Source organism: Bipolaris sorokiniana (genome assembly GCF_000338995.1).
Source record: "Bipolaris sorokiniana ND90Pr unplaced genomic scaffold COCSAscaffold_23, whole genome shotgun sequence".
Classification (NCBI taxonomy): Eukaryota; Fungi; Ascomycota; class Dothideomycetes; order Pleosporales; family Pleosporaceae; genus Bipolaris; species Bipolaris sorokiniana.
Window position 1 is genome coordinate 1 of NW_006911917.1, and position 14,109 is coordinate 14,109.

Genomic DNA, 14,109 nt, shown 5'->3' on the forward strand with positions numbered 1-14,109 from the left:
CGAAGCTCTGCTCTAGGTGTACTATCTTGCGACGGTCCACCTACTCGCTGCGCTAAGGCCTTTCGTACCTATTGCAGCACCAACTCCGTGTTACTAGCTTATGCTAATAGCACGTTCTGAAGCTTAGTCAGAAGACAGTCCGCCTAAGGCTTGTGTCTAATTGGGATCGAATACAAAATGTAAGGGGCTGCGCTCTAGGGAGCAATCGCGAGGTATACAAGAGGTTGTATTCGATGAGGAGCTAAGCTCCCAAGCTACGTAGCTGTCTATATACAAGCTGGTTACCCGAGTAACAATCGGACCGGTGAAGTCTAGGTGCACGAGGCAGCTTCTGGGTCCTGCGGCTGTCGTCTGAACGTCGTTCGGGCGGTGCGCAGAGAATCCGGGTGCTCGAGACAGCACCCGGGTTCTGCGAGTAGGCCGAGATTCCATCGAGGAGCTATCCAAAGGGCGTTCAGCCCGTTACAAGTATCTAGTATTAGTAAAGAGAGCTTAATAGTTCTAATATATACTATAATCTCTAATAGAGTACTATATATAAGACTGTCTAGTAGGTCTTTAACTATTCTATAAAAAATTATATTTTTATTAAAGATTACGTCTTTTATACTAATAACTTTAGCGAGTAGTAAGATTTATATCTAATAGATATTAGATAATTAATATCTAACTAGGTATCTAATCTAGCCTTTTAGATTAAGCTGCTATAGTCTTAATTTACCTCTGTAGGTATCGTTAGTTATCGCGAAGGCCTTATACCTATATACTTTAAGGTATACTAGGTTGGGCTTCTTAATTAATGTAACTATCCTATTCGCTAGTAATACCCGCGTGAAGAAGACTTTATAGAGTGTTTTCTACTAATTACTATAGTTCGGCGTTTAATTATATAGGTGTATAGTAGCCTAAGTGATTTCTAGCTAGAGCTCTTATAGTAGATTAGCGTTAAGTCTTATTGCACGTGCCTTCTTCTTATTTACTCTCTCTGAGCGTTTAGCCCTACTATTCTGAGCTTAAGTATTTAGTGCTGAAGGCTTAATAGTAATACCTTAGCTTTATAACCACCGCTCTACTTCTGGTTTAACTATAGTGATCTTATTATCTGTTTTAATTACCTTTAGGGTAATATTGTATTAATTTTTAAGAAAGGTAATAAAGTTTAAGAGTGTCTAGATAATTAATTTAGCTATTTAATTATCTATAAGATAGAAGTCCCACTGCAGTTATAAGTGTTTGTCTATAATTAATAACTATAATAACTTCTTATTAAAGGACTGTTTCTTATAGGAGTAGAAATTAATAAAGAGCCTCTCTGCGGGTCCCTAATCATTAATCCGCGGAGCTCAGCTAATCTGTCGTCGGATTTTCGCTCGTCCACACGCATCACACTACACTATTGTTATCCCTTTAACTCGCACCCCCTCAGCTTACTAGACTAGGTGTTCAATCGCTGCTAGCCCTAGATGTCCCAGTCTTTTATGCAAGAGGAGAGCAGGCGCCTGTTAAGGTCGCCGACGCGTTCAGGTCATATATAAGTGAGCGTGTAGGGCTACTCTATCCACTAATCTAATCGGCTAATACTCAAGTACCCATTGACCATACATTTCTACCAGCTCGTAGATAGTTGATCCATCTAATCGCTTAATCGCTGTAGGATCCAATTAGGTATCCCACCAGAGTCCTTGCTTTCTCAGTACTCTGAACGAGACGATATTACAGAGAATATCTAGGCAGATTGCTACGTCGTAAAGCACGAGTTTCTCCATTCTTTGTTTATATTTAAGTTGTAGTGTAATTAATCTATATCCCTTAATCCAACTTTAGCTATTGCCTGCCCATATAAAGTCTCCATAGCTAGGCGGTCGATAGTTATAGATCCGATCGGGTTTATTCGTGATGTAGCATGTCAATCCTAAGTCGAAGATAAATAAATTACTCAGTAGGTAATCGTGGCGATCCGGAAGGGATACGGCCGAGAACATAGCATCAATCTTTAATATCTATCTACCATTTAGTCATTCGTCAAGTATATTAGGCGTAGGGGTTTAGAATTGCTTAGTTATTAGAGTGCGAGTCTTTGGGCGACTTTATGCTCGTAAGAGACTCTGAAACTCAGCGTCGTGCTCTCGTTGGAGCTCTACGAGCTTTGCGATTCTTAGATTTAGTTCCCACCACTCCGGAGCTTTCTCGCTATACACGTAGAAGCAATCACGAGAGCATGTCCCATGTCACATGCTGGACATTTAGGCCCTCTAGCGTCTGCTATTACAGTTTTACCAGAAATAGCGTCCGCTTAAGCGGAGTTACTATAGGCGTACGCTTTTACACTTTTACCTCTTCCTCGTCAAGAGATTATTAAGCCTAGAGCCTAGCTATTACCTTCCTCACTAGCTATACGTTAATATCGGGGTCTGCCCCGTTTTCTAACTTAAGAGTTTCCCGTTTCCACATAGTGGGCGTCCCCATCCACGCGCTGATCAGCGTTACTGTTCGCAGCAAGTAATATAGATGGATCATCCACTACAAACGCTGCCTTTTAGCTTCTATTTCGCGTGATCGGGTGATTTAGCATCATATATTCTCGGAAACGTCTCATCATGTCCTTCTAAGTTACCTCAGGTTAATCCAATATACTAGATTAAAAGTGCATTACCCATATTGGAGCTATTTTATTCACTGCTGACATAAAGTCTACAGCTAATGGCCTGAACTGAGTAGTATCGGACACCTTAAGTGTCTCAGCTTCAGTCAGGGCTTGATTGTACTCAGCGAGCCAGGTATCCCAGTTACTCGCTAATCGTGGTGGTTTGAGAGCGTTGTGATATCGCTGTCGCGCTTGCTCTCGCTCATTTTCGATAGTGATACCGACTTGGGCTTTTAGGTTCTTGATCCAGTCTTTGATTGATCCGCTGGGCGGACAGCAGGTGCGCTGTAGATGAGCTGCAACAGTGGATTGGATCAGGATCTTGATCTGCTGGAGGTTTGCCACTTCGGCCTTGTACTTGGCGAAATCCACCTTGTACAGCTCCATTTTAAGCTTGTAGACCTCAAGGTCGTCCTTGTAGGCTCGCTGACCTGAGGTGGATAGGTCGGTTGACTTAGTTGGTACTTGCCCCGTAGGCAGCGTATTGATTGGCGTATAGTCGCCGTATTCTGGGAGCTTCGGAGGGGTCGGCTCCGTCAAAAGCGGCTTTGTCCCATCAGGATTAACCTGTTCCCACAAATTGTAGGTGACGCAGCGCGCTTCTAGTTGGTTGTACCAAGCGCGGTAGTCGTGCTCATCGCGTAGTAGCACTGTCGCGTTCTGCTGATTGGCTTGCGCGTTCATGTTAGATTTGGATCGGTTGATTGGTTATCGACGAATCGGTAGAGGCAGTGAGACTCTTAATTGTCCGATAATAATGGTTCTTAAAGATGGAATAAAACTGTGATAAATAGCTGTGATAATTGTGTATAGATTGAATTGATTCTGATTGATCGTTGATCTTGTTGTCTCGTTAGAGGCGCGCCTGCGCGCCTCTTTTAGAGTCGTCTAGCTATTGCTTTTTGTGTGAGGTAGAGCCTCTAGTTTCAGCCTCGGCTAGGTTATAGCCTTGGCGAAGGTCGCTCTTATTGGCTGTACACAAGGACTCTAGATACTGCGGCTTAATCTGCAGCGTGTACTGTTATAGGTGATCCGGATAGCAGCGGATCGTGTGTGATCGCTGCTCACAGAATCCGGGTGTGCTTAAGCACCTGGATTCTATCAACTATCCAAAATATGCCCACATTCTGACAATAACATAACTTTACTATAGGACAACCGAGTGTAGGGAAAGAAAAGAAAACAGAAAAGATAGGTATCTAAAAATAAGCTGAAAGCCACTCGAAATAGTCACCACACGGAGGCATAAGTCTTATAGCTATAGGACTAGCTGTCTACTAAGAGAGGGGTAGTATGACGATGTTACAAATTCGTTAAGTATCGGACTAATCATAGAGCTAGATCGGAGGTAGTATTCGCTACCTTCTTCATCAACCACCCATTGTAAGGTCGGATCCGATTCGGATCCAGCTAAGACAAGTATATAAGGAGACACTCCCTGTAGCTAGCTCAGTAGACTTTTAATATCCTTTCGTACAAGGCCTATAGGTGTCTATTCGAATCAAGGCTCGTTTAATGTCTCACGCACTCCCATATGCCTCTAAGTGGCGCTACTACCGATACTAATCCAAGTAGTCTTGCCTGCGCCGTTAAACCTAACGGATGCGATTAGGTAAGTAGTATAATAAGATTTAAGGCTCTTCATACTATGCGCTCATATTCTTCTTAGCGAGGTAAGGCACTCTATATGCAATATATGCCGTATATGCAACCTACCTAAGTAGAGTTTCTCGTCTAATTAGAACGTTAAAGAGTGTATCTGTTTTTAAAGTAGTAATTAATAAGAACTAGTGCGTAAGCGAACAAGTATATGCATAATATAACGGCGGCTAAGACGGGCGGCTAAGCAGACTTGCCGCTTACTAACTTGCTTAAGACTAGTTTTAATGCAGAAGGTCCTTGAAAGGTTAGAGTGTCTAAGATAGATGTCATGATCTCGTCGATTCTTAAAGCTCTCAGCATATGTACACTCATGACTCGTCAGTCATCAGCCGCAAACGCCAGGAATATAGCCCAGGCTACTCTCTCGCAGCCTCCCCCGCCTACACCAAATTGATAGAACTACATAGTTACTTGTAGGCCTTCAGCTTCCCTTCAAAGCTCTCTTAACCAACAGAACGGTTGCCCACACAATCTATACGCAACCCACCCGTGGATCTTCTATATCACATCAGCCATGGCGGGACTAAGTACGCTCGAGCCTCTCGATGACGACTTCGCGGTCAAGAGCAATGCTCACAGCCTCACGCATCTCTCAAGCCCCTCAGACCTGACTGTCGACTTCATCCAGGGGCTTGCCAGTCAGGTACGCCATCATGTGTTATACCGTGTACTTGTGCCCAGCTAGTCCTTTAACAGCCTTCTTAGATCCAACTTGCAGGTCGCTTTGAACTCAACTATCGTATCTGCCCATCAGTTGTGGAGGTTAAAGCCAACCATTGTAATCTTCGAATACCCACGAATATTTCCGTAGAGTTAGCCATAGACTCTATAAAGGGCCATCTTACAACCTGATTGTCTTTTCAACATTAGTTCTTTTCCCAATACTCGATCTCAACTCTTGCAACATCAGCATCCCAAGCCTTCCACCATGCAGATCATAACAGCCGCCATTATCGTCATTGTTACTGTAACTGGAGTAGTTGCAACTCCTGCTCATCTGGGGAAGAGAAGGGATTGGGAAGGAGTAAGTGAAACCATCCGTTGCACTCCCTGGTCACTCGCGCATATGATCACAGCTAATTGTCTCGGTGATAGACATGTCTCAGAGCGAACAACTTGTGCAGATATACAACTGAGTCAGGCAACACAGCACTCGCTCCGTGCCCCACTTTTGCCAATAAGAGGGTAAGGGCTAATCCAGCTGCAAGGCAGCAGCCTGATTTACCGCGGCGCTAATCTTTTTTTCCCTGAGGTCCTTAGTGTACGGCAGACGGGAATTATTGTCTCTTCGACAGCTACGCCAACCGTGTGAAAGAATATTCTTGAGCGTTATGTACAAGATTGCGACTCACTAGTCTTGTTCCCATTGTTCTTTTGTTAGTACTAGTGAGAAATTGTGCACCTCGTACGGTCTGCTGATTGTCGTTATGAAGGATTTGGATGGAAAAGGAATACGTAGACATTCAGATTCCAGCATTGGTACCGAAAGCTGACCAGCGGAAGCGATTTGAGGACTTATCAGTATCTATCAATATACCGGCCATTCATATGCCTTTCTCTCGTTCTGTTCCCACATCTGGCTTTTTCTTTTCTTTTTCTTTTGCATTGAACTTGCTCTATATGTGTTATTGCACCAAGCAGGTATCGAGTCTACTCAGTGCGCACCAAAGGACTCATACTTGGAAAAACACAGACTAGAAATGTGGACGCGTCACTCGTTCAGCTAACATTTTACATTTAAGATACTTCACCTTCGTCTAGCAGAGCGAGCGGGCTAAGATTTTGGGACTGTGAAATGACTCGGAAATATAAGTACAGAGTGCAAGAAAATTTGAAATTGTTTGGCTTATCAACCCTTTAAGCATGAGAAATGCTCGTCTTGCTTCAAGAAGTCCCCACCGTCTTGATACGCTCTGAGAATTCCAGAATTTCGCTCATGCACTTGCTTAACCATGCGATCAATAGCATCAGTTGTCTGCTCCTCAAGAATCTTCTCATTTGCGTCTTTCGCTTCTTCGCGAATTTCATGAAGGCGCTTAAGCCAGTACATCCATCTCCATGGCGTGAATCCAGTTGGTGATCGCTTCCCGAATTCCGATTCGAGAAATATAGGCCCACCCTGCCCGATTTTGCTGGGGCACTCATTCCATGAGACTTCGGATAACTGGATAAGAACGTGGCCAGCTTCCTTGATCCACGCGCATACAGCCGGCATAAGCTGCTTGAAATCGAGAGTCGAGATCCACTGATGTGAAGCAAGTTCATCAGGCTCCCCTCCGACAATCCCGCGTCTTTCCTCCAAAGTAGAGGAAAACAACACAAGGCCGATCTGGCAGATGCGATCCTTACTAACGCGGGTTGACGCCAGCTTAGCAAAGAAAGATGCGAGGTTAAGTCTTTGGGCGTTTTTCAAGGTCGCACAATTCTTAACCCAGAATTCAGTCATATCCATAGCCAAGAAAGGAAGATCATTCCACACTGTGCCATCAATTGTTCTTGCGACATCAATGCCATAGTTCCCAGTTACAGGCCTGGTCAGCGGTCCTAATCCCTGAATTCAGACAATATCAAGGACCAAACGGTCTTGATCGTACGTATCGTGCTCCGTATGCACACCAAGCTGGTAATACATATGCCACATAGAGTGGATGTGACGTACAAGAGAATCTATACCATCCCCTAGGCTGCAGTATCGATCGATGACATTCCAGGTTCGGTTGTAGAATGCTGCTCCACGAAGCTCACCAAATTCCCCATGCGCTGCGGATTCACAGACGTCTATCATACTTTTAGCTTCGCGGTCAAGATCGCCGAGTTTAGGAGAGTCTTCTGGCGAAGGGCCTAAAAGTGCATCGCGGAGGTGGTGAAAATCGTGTTTGTGGGTGTGTTTAGGTAACATAGTAAACAAGCAGAGTGCGGAAATACGAATTAGAGAGGAAGGAAAGCACTTCCACATGTATATTTGAACCAAATGTTCTGGTTACAAGGTGGGTGGCTAATAAACCCCTCGAATCCTAAAGATCCACCTCATCTTCATGCAGATTAGTTTGTGTGATCTAAGCCAGCGTGGAAATTGTTGATGACACCCCCTGCATGGGCGCCACTGTCCTGTTTGAGCCACATTAGCGCTGGAATAATCCTTGTGATAGCGTCCGCGGATCGCGTAAAAGATCAACCCGCCTCAATCGCATCGCGGCTACTGTTGCCGCTCTATTGGCTTATGTCAGATTTCATTCGCTCGACAAACTATTATGCCCACTCCACATGTGGTAGGTGAATGACCAAAATCATTGACTTTGCCTCACAGTCACTAGTACTTGTTGCTGTTATTCTGACGCTGATCCGGTCGACTCGGACGTGGCATGGAGCTACTGCGCCGCACTCGTGCATAGCGCGGTGATCCCATTACGTGTTATCTTCGCCGTATGGATCCCTGTCACAGGTGTCTGCCTTGCCTCAAGGGCGAATGTAGGATGATGTCGCGTGTGCGCAAAGACAATTGTCTATACGTTGCTGGCGTATGCAGCCCCACATCTGCACGTTGGCTGAAAACCGCCTGCAGCCCGTACGCAGCAGGCACGTAGGAGCAAGCGAGTGAGGAGGGAAACATGTGCATGAGCAACTACATAGGGATGTGATTATTCTAGAACTTCCTCAAGAGGCTGATTAATCTTGTAGACATGTAAAATTATAATACATATATAGGATACCTACTACGCTTAGAGACTTCTTGCTCTAACTTAAGCTAACGTACCCTACGGGCGAATGGGCCACACGGGCGAATGGGCTACGCTAGCTGTTGCCCTCACTAATTTACCTCCCCACCGCGATGCCACAATAATAACACTATTTAGAGCCCTCTACTAAATATCAGATATAGCTTACTCTTTAGGCTTTTAAATAAGACGCAACTCTCTCTATGCGACGTACTGTAGCTATCTACAACGTCTCTTATAATATACTAAGCTAGTAACGCGTAGGATAACCTTTACACGCAGATTTCTTACCAAATTAAGTAAACTAACTAACGTGTTTTATCAGTAAGTGACCCACCCCACCAAACTTGACGCCACGCTTTGCGCCATTGATCAACAATGACAAGAGATAATATAGTACAGTGGGGTGACAAAAAAAAGGAACTCCAAAAAGTTGTGATTTTTAAACATCCATTGCTCAATGGGTATTAGCGCTAAACTAATAAAAAATATATCGTTGAATAGAGAATTTCTTGGCGTTTAAGATGACGGTCTAATATTATTGCTTAGTTAGCACTAGGAAGGCCATGTGTCCTCTTAAACGTAGAGTAAAAAAATCTTCTAACTTTAGCTCTAAATTTCGCGCTGTAAATTTTGACTTTTTTTATATTAACGTGCCCCACCAGTAAGCTGGCCACACCAGTAAGCTGGCCACCCCACCAGACTTGACGCAACGTTCTGCGCAATTGAGCCACAATAATAAGAGATAATATAGTTATATTCTACTATAAGGTAGATTATTACTATCTACATTGAGTCCGTGTATGGCCTTGAGTGTGGCACTTCGTACACGTTGGCGGCGCGCGCTGACGTCGCTCACCAGCCTGGCTCTGGCTGGCCTCCATGACCATCCTTTCTGCCTCTGCAGCAAGCTGCTGAGCCTGCTGCACCTGGAGCACTCCACTAGAAGCAATATATTGACGTTGTCGATGCTGCTTTTGTTGTTGACGCTGATTTTCTATACGTAGCTTCTTGTTCTCCTCCGCGAGTATTGTTGCTGATTGCATCGCAAGCTGAGCACTCTTTGCAAGCTGGCGTATTGCAATGCTTGTTGGACTCTCTGGCTGCCGCTGCAGTCGCCCTTGGAGATAGCGTACCTGCTGCTGGAGCTCTGCTACTGTATGCGGTGTTTCTATCTGCTCTACTGCCTGCGCTGCAGCGTTATTATCTGTGGTTGTCTGTGGTGGAGACGGTGTTCTGGCTACTGTGAGCGACGATAGGACACGCTCTGGACAAGGAGGGATAAGTCCTGTCGCCCGAAAGCCTGCCTGGATATTCTGCTGCGTAAAGACTATTGGCCGGATCCGTGTATAGGCTGTAAGGAAGTCTATCTTATCAATATGGTGGAGACCTTGGCGGGCGAGCTCCTCAACCTCACGCCCGTACGCGCGCTTAAGTGGGGAGAAGCAGCTTACATCAAGTGGCTGTAGGAGGTGCGACGTATGGGCTGGCATACAGAGAGTGATAATCTTGTTCTCTGTACAGAACTGGTCAAACTCTGGCGTGGCGTGGCTGCTATGGCCGTCTAGAATAAGCAGCCGATAGACTCCAGCTGTACGAGCAGCTGTATGCTGATTGAAGTGCTTCACCCACTCTACGCCAAGCTGATCAGTCGTCCAGCCGTTGTCTGATACTGCGACAGTCCAGTCTTGTGGGAGGTCGCGGTACCAGCTGCTCTGGTGGACCTTACCAGAGAGGATCATGAACGGTGGGAGAGACCAGCCAGACGTGTTAACGCACTCGATTACTGTCACCCACTCGCGATTACCTGGCTGTACGACGACTGCCCGGCCAACTCTATCAGCGCTAGTTACTACTTTTGACGTTGCAGTGACACCCATCATAAAGCTAGTCTCGTCAAAGTTATAGATATCCTGGTCAAGGATGCCGTACGTCTGACGCGTCTCCTCTACTAGCTTGAACCACGCTACAATTATAGCAGGATCCTCGCAGGAGGCGCGCTGACTATGCAATCGTCTAGTCCACTTTGTCTGAAGCTCAGGCTGGCCTTGGATAAAGCGCGACACCCAACATTTGCCAACAGGTAGTGGAGGTGGATTTTGGCCACGCGCGGCGAGTAGAGCGTCTGCCATCCGTCGGACGTCGATAATATGGGGCGGAAAGCCTCGTCGGTCTAGCTCTAGGATCCATTGAACAAGAGACTGCTCTTCAATAGCTGATAGCTTGCGATTGATAGAGGCTGTCTCTGATCGCGGCTGGGTACCGCGGAGGCGTCGTCGGAGCGTCGTTCGTGGAGCGTCGTATAGCATGGCAGCTTGACGCTGGCTTGTTACACGTTTCTCTTGAAGCGCACGAGATGCTAGAAGTACTCTAGCTTCACGAGAAGTCTGTTTAGAGCGTTGTTGTCGCGGCATAGTGGTGGTTGTGTAGAGTGTTGGGTCAAGTTTGGTGGGGTGGGCCGCTTACTGATAAAACACGTTAGATTCTTCTAGAATCTAATACAGCTAGTTAACTAGTTAACTAACGTACTAGTGGATAAGCGAGTGACGCAGACAAGCAAGTGACGCACCCCACCAAACCTGCGCACATTTATAAGCGTGTAGCTCTACCACAATATAATTATTTTACTGTATATTAATATACTGCATGTGGTCAGTGCATGCAACAGTTCAGCCAATGCAACACTATCTGCCCCATCAAAATATCTACCCATCATTTTCAACACGTGATATCTCCACCACCATGACAGCCATCGAGAAAGCGATTGCGGCAATCAATTCGCAAGATGCAGAAGGTCAACTCTCATATCGCGCAGTTGTAAAAAAGTTTGGTATTGCAGTTACAACATTAACGCGCCGGCACCAAAACAAAACCCAGTCGCGAACAGCAGCTGCAAAAAAACGTTAATTACTCACTCCACCACAAGAATCTGAGCTAGTAAAATATATAGAAAAACTATCAAAACGTAGGCTACCACCTTCTCGATCTATAGTCAAAAATTATATAGCCGTTATTGCAGAATAGGAGCCCTCCGATAGCTAGGTTACTCGTTTTTTGCACCGTCACCACGATAACTTATGTGTTACACGGGGTATGGGTCTGTACTTCTCTATCCTGGTCCGCACTAAGGCAGGTGAGTATTACGTTAGTGTTCCGTGAGGCTTGTCTGGCGATGCAGTGGAGTTGGCGTGCTTAAGGAGGGTTTGACAAGACTAATCTATTTGATAGACTAACTTGTGACAATCTTGTTAAGTAAAGATACGAGTAAGAAAGTACAATTTGAGTTGACCACAACGAGAGTAAATAATGAAATCCATCCATCCTTATATCCTCATTGCTTCCAGTCCTGCCATCACTGCCATCACGACTTTCCCTTTGCTTGGCCTGATGTCCTGATGGCTGCCATCAGAGGATTGCTGCCATCACATACTAGCGCCTGACGGTCATCTTGGCATGATGTCAGTCACGTGACCTTCGCCCCGCGATGGTCATTACCTTCTGACGTGGACGTCCATAGGCCTTCAGCCATCTCGTCGTTCGTCAAGGAGAGAATCCTTCTTGTTACTTGTAATATTATGCATCAGAAAAGCCACCAGTATCGACCGTGACCGTCATCTAGCTAAAAATCCAGCCAACTACCAAATTTCGATCTCCTTTATGCCAAGCTCGATCAATATAAGGTTACGCCATATAATATTTATAATATAGACGAGAAGGGCTTCTTACTCGGCCGGATCTTACCATCTAAAAGAATCTTTTCAAAGGCTATGTGGGAGCAAAAGAAGATACGCAAGGCACTCTAAGATAGGAGTAGAGACGAGATCACGATTATTAAGTGTATCTGCGCTAATAGGAGCTCGGTAGATCCTGCGATAATCTTCGAGGGAGCAGATGGTCTTCGCAATGAATGGCTGCGGGACCTAGAGGTCGAAAAAAACCGCATTTTTTGCTGCAGCAGCCCATCTGGATGGAGTAATAATGAGCTCGCGCTAGCTTAGGTTAAGCAGGTGTTCGATCGGCTCACGAAGGACAAAGCAAAACGCGACTACAGGATGCTTCTTGTCGATAGGCATAGCAGTCACCTTATGCCGTCATTCATCAAGTATTGCTATGCTAATCGAATACTTCTCGCAGTATTTCCACCTCACGCCACTCAGAGCCTCCAGCCACTCGACGTTGGCGTGTACTCACCTCTAGCAATCGCGTACAGTACCGAGCTCACCAATCTACTCCACAGCAATCAAGAATTACTCAATATGCGGAAAAGCGATTTCCTACGCATATTTTAGGCGGCGTATACATCTACTTTCACAGCTGATAATATATTAAGTAGTTTTCGCACCTCTAGGATCTATCCGCGCAAGCCCGACGTCGTAATAAAACGCTTCAAAACACCACCACCACGAGCCGATATAGATACAGAAATTGGAGAGACAGGTGATAGAGATACCTGGTGGGAGCTGTCAAGAATATATACCGTTGCAGTGCCGGATATATCAAAAAATGCAGCCAAACAGCTTAAACAGGCGCTCCATTCATTGCAGACTCAGAACGAGCTTTTGCACTATGAAAACGCCGTAAAGCTGAAAGAAAACTTCTCGATCTGCAGCAGCACGAAGAGTATCACAGCACTGCGGTGATATGGAGCCCACGATCAGTGAGGGAGGCCAGAGCCCGCGAGACAGTAGAACAACAGCAAGAGCATGAAAAAAAACTCCAAAAAAAACTCCAGAGGGAGGAGCGAGCTGCCGCAGCCGCGTACAGAGAACAGATGGCACAAGCTGCTCGTGAGCATCGCGAAATGGCCAAAGTGGTGCGGCAGGAGGAGCGGGCTGCGAGGGCTGCACAACTAGCTGCCGCGCGCGCTGAAAAAGCACGAGACCGTGCTGCTGCAACCTCACAAAAATCTCGCGATAGGCAAAATATAGCTAAACGAAAAGCTTCATCAACTCAGAATATAAAGATACCAAAGCGGCGTCGTGTTGTGGAGGCTGAAAGTGGTGGTGGTGATGCATCACCACCCGCCAAGCCTCCCACCAAAACTACCACCCGCGGCCGCAGTGTGCGTTTACCCACCAAATATTTGTAGATATATATTAAATATACTATCATGCCAGTACTCCACCAAAAAATCTCGCGATGATAACGTTTTCGTGGTGGCTAAAAGCTTCATTTTTTGGTGGGCACGCATTTTGGTGGGGTGTTGCATTGGGTGAACTGTTCCACGCACTCACCACATCCAGTAGCATTATAAATAACTAGCATAACGAAAACGATTGTGTTTTTTGTAATACTCACTATGAAGTAGAAGAAGGGCATCTTAAGAGTAATGCTACTCTAAGTGCAGTTTAATAAGCATAGAGGGGAAGAAAATAGAAGATTGGATAGCAAATCCATCTCGGTGAGGCGGGTTTCTTGGTTATGCGGGATGCACGTTAGAGATGCCAGACGGGCCAACGCCACAGACGGGCCAACGCCGGATTTTTCCCCAACAGTACTATCACAAACTTGAAGCTGTAGAGCTCTACATAAAACCTATTATCGCGAGAAATTTTACTGTAGTAATCTAGTAGTATCGTTTACCTAATCTATCTACTGATATTTGATTGGCAGCTTGATGGGGCGGCCTGAACACGAGCGTGGTGATGGTGGTGCAGCTGATCGATCGGCTGGCTGCGCACCACCACTACTACTACTAACAATAATATTTTTCAATACCAGCCTGGCATGGCGCTTAGAGCTAGGCTTCTTGCCTATTCGAGAGATTTTGATAGCTTTTTGAAGTCGTTTGTGGGCGGCTTGGCGGGCTATCCGGTGGGCAGCTGCTTCAGCTTTCTGCCTCTCACGATCTAGTTTTGCCTGTGCCCGCGCCCGCCGCCGCTCATCTAGTTCTTGAGCTTTGAGTAGCTTTCTCTCCTTTCTAGCTTCGATTGTGATAGCTTTTTGGCGTTGTGACTCCTCGTGATCGCGCTGTTTCTGCTCATATTAGTGGTGAGCTTCTCGCACTTTCCGTGGAGACCAGAAAGTAGCTCCACCATGATAACCATCGGACAGCTCGAGCGTACCAGGCTGGATACGCTCCTCCAC

The 14,109-nt window shown here is 45.9% G+C and overlaps 5 protein-coding genes across 5 annotated transcripts; 2 read left to right on the forward strand and 3 right to left on the reverse strand.

Moving 5' to 3' along the window:
* Nucleotides 1-704: 704 nt before the first annotated feature.
* On the reverse strand, nucleotides 705-857 carry COCSADRAFT_104287 (uncharacterized protein; the record flags this gene model as incomplete). The annotated part of the gene is made up of 1 exon (XM_007707860.1): nucleotides 705-857. A coding segment is annotated over one exon (153 nt), but the record flags the coding sequence as incomplete, so codon positions are not given.
* A 1,781-nt stretch (nucleotides 858-2,638) lies between these two features.
* On the reverse strand, nucleotides 2,639-3,310 carry COCSADRAFT_74237 (uncharacterized protein; the record flags this gene model as incomplete). The annotated part of the gene is made up of 1 exon (XM_007707861.2): nucleotides 2,639-3,310. A coding segment is annotated over one exon (672 nt), but the record flags the coding sequence as incomplete, so codon positions are not given.
* A 1,379-nt stretch (nucleotides 3,311-4,689) lies between these two features.
* Nucleotides 4,690-5,442, forward strand: COCSADRAFT_351184 (uncharacterized protein; the record flags this gene model as incomplete). The annotated part of the gene is made up of 3 exons (XM_007707862.1): nucleotides 4,690-4,949; nucleotides 5,217-5,330; nucleotides 5,383-5,442. Exons 1-3 carry the CDS (start codon nucleotides 4,821-4,823, stop codon nucleotides 5,440-5,442), a joined length of 303 nt encoding a protein of 100 aa, XP_007706052.1. The 5' UTR covers nucleotides 4,690-4,820.
* A 573-nt stretch (nucleotides 5,443-6,015) lies between these two features.
* Nucleotides 6,016-7,255, reverse strand: COCSADRAFT_42047 (uncharacterized protein). The gene has a single exon (XM_007707859.1). It carries the CDS (start codon nucleotides 6,756-6,758, stop codon nucleotides 6,156-6,158), a length of 603 nt encoding a protein of 200 aa, XP_007706049.1. The 5' UTR covers nucleotides 6,759-7,255; the 3' UTR covers nucleotides 6,016-6,155.
* A 3,406-nt stretch (nucleotides 7,256-10,661) lies between these two features.
* On the forward strand, nucleotides 10,662-11,122 carry COCSADRAFT_281075 (uncharacterized protein). Its single transcript, XM_007707863.1, has one exon. It carries the CDS (start codon nucleotides 10,669-10,671, stop codon nucleotides 10,927-10,929), a length of 261 nt encoding a protein of 86 aa, XP_007706053.1. The 5' UTR covers nucleotides 10,662-10,668; the 3' UTR covers nucleotides 10,930-11,122.
* The last annotated feature ends 2,987 nt before the right edge of the window (nucleotides 11,123-14,109 follow it).

Excerpts from the sequence above, each read along its gene's own strand:
- COCSADRAFT_281075 (XM_007707863.1), top strand. The coding sequence starts at position 10,669 with ATGTGGTCAGTGCATGCAACAGTTCAGCCAATGCAACACTATCTGCCC.
- COCSADRAFT_42047 (XM_007707859.1), bottom strand. The coding sequence starts at position 6,758 with ATGGATATGACTGAATTCTGGGTTAAGAATTGTGCGACCTTGAAAAAC.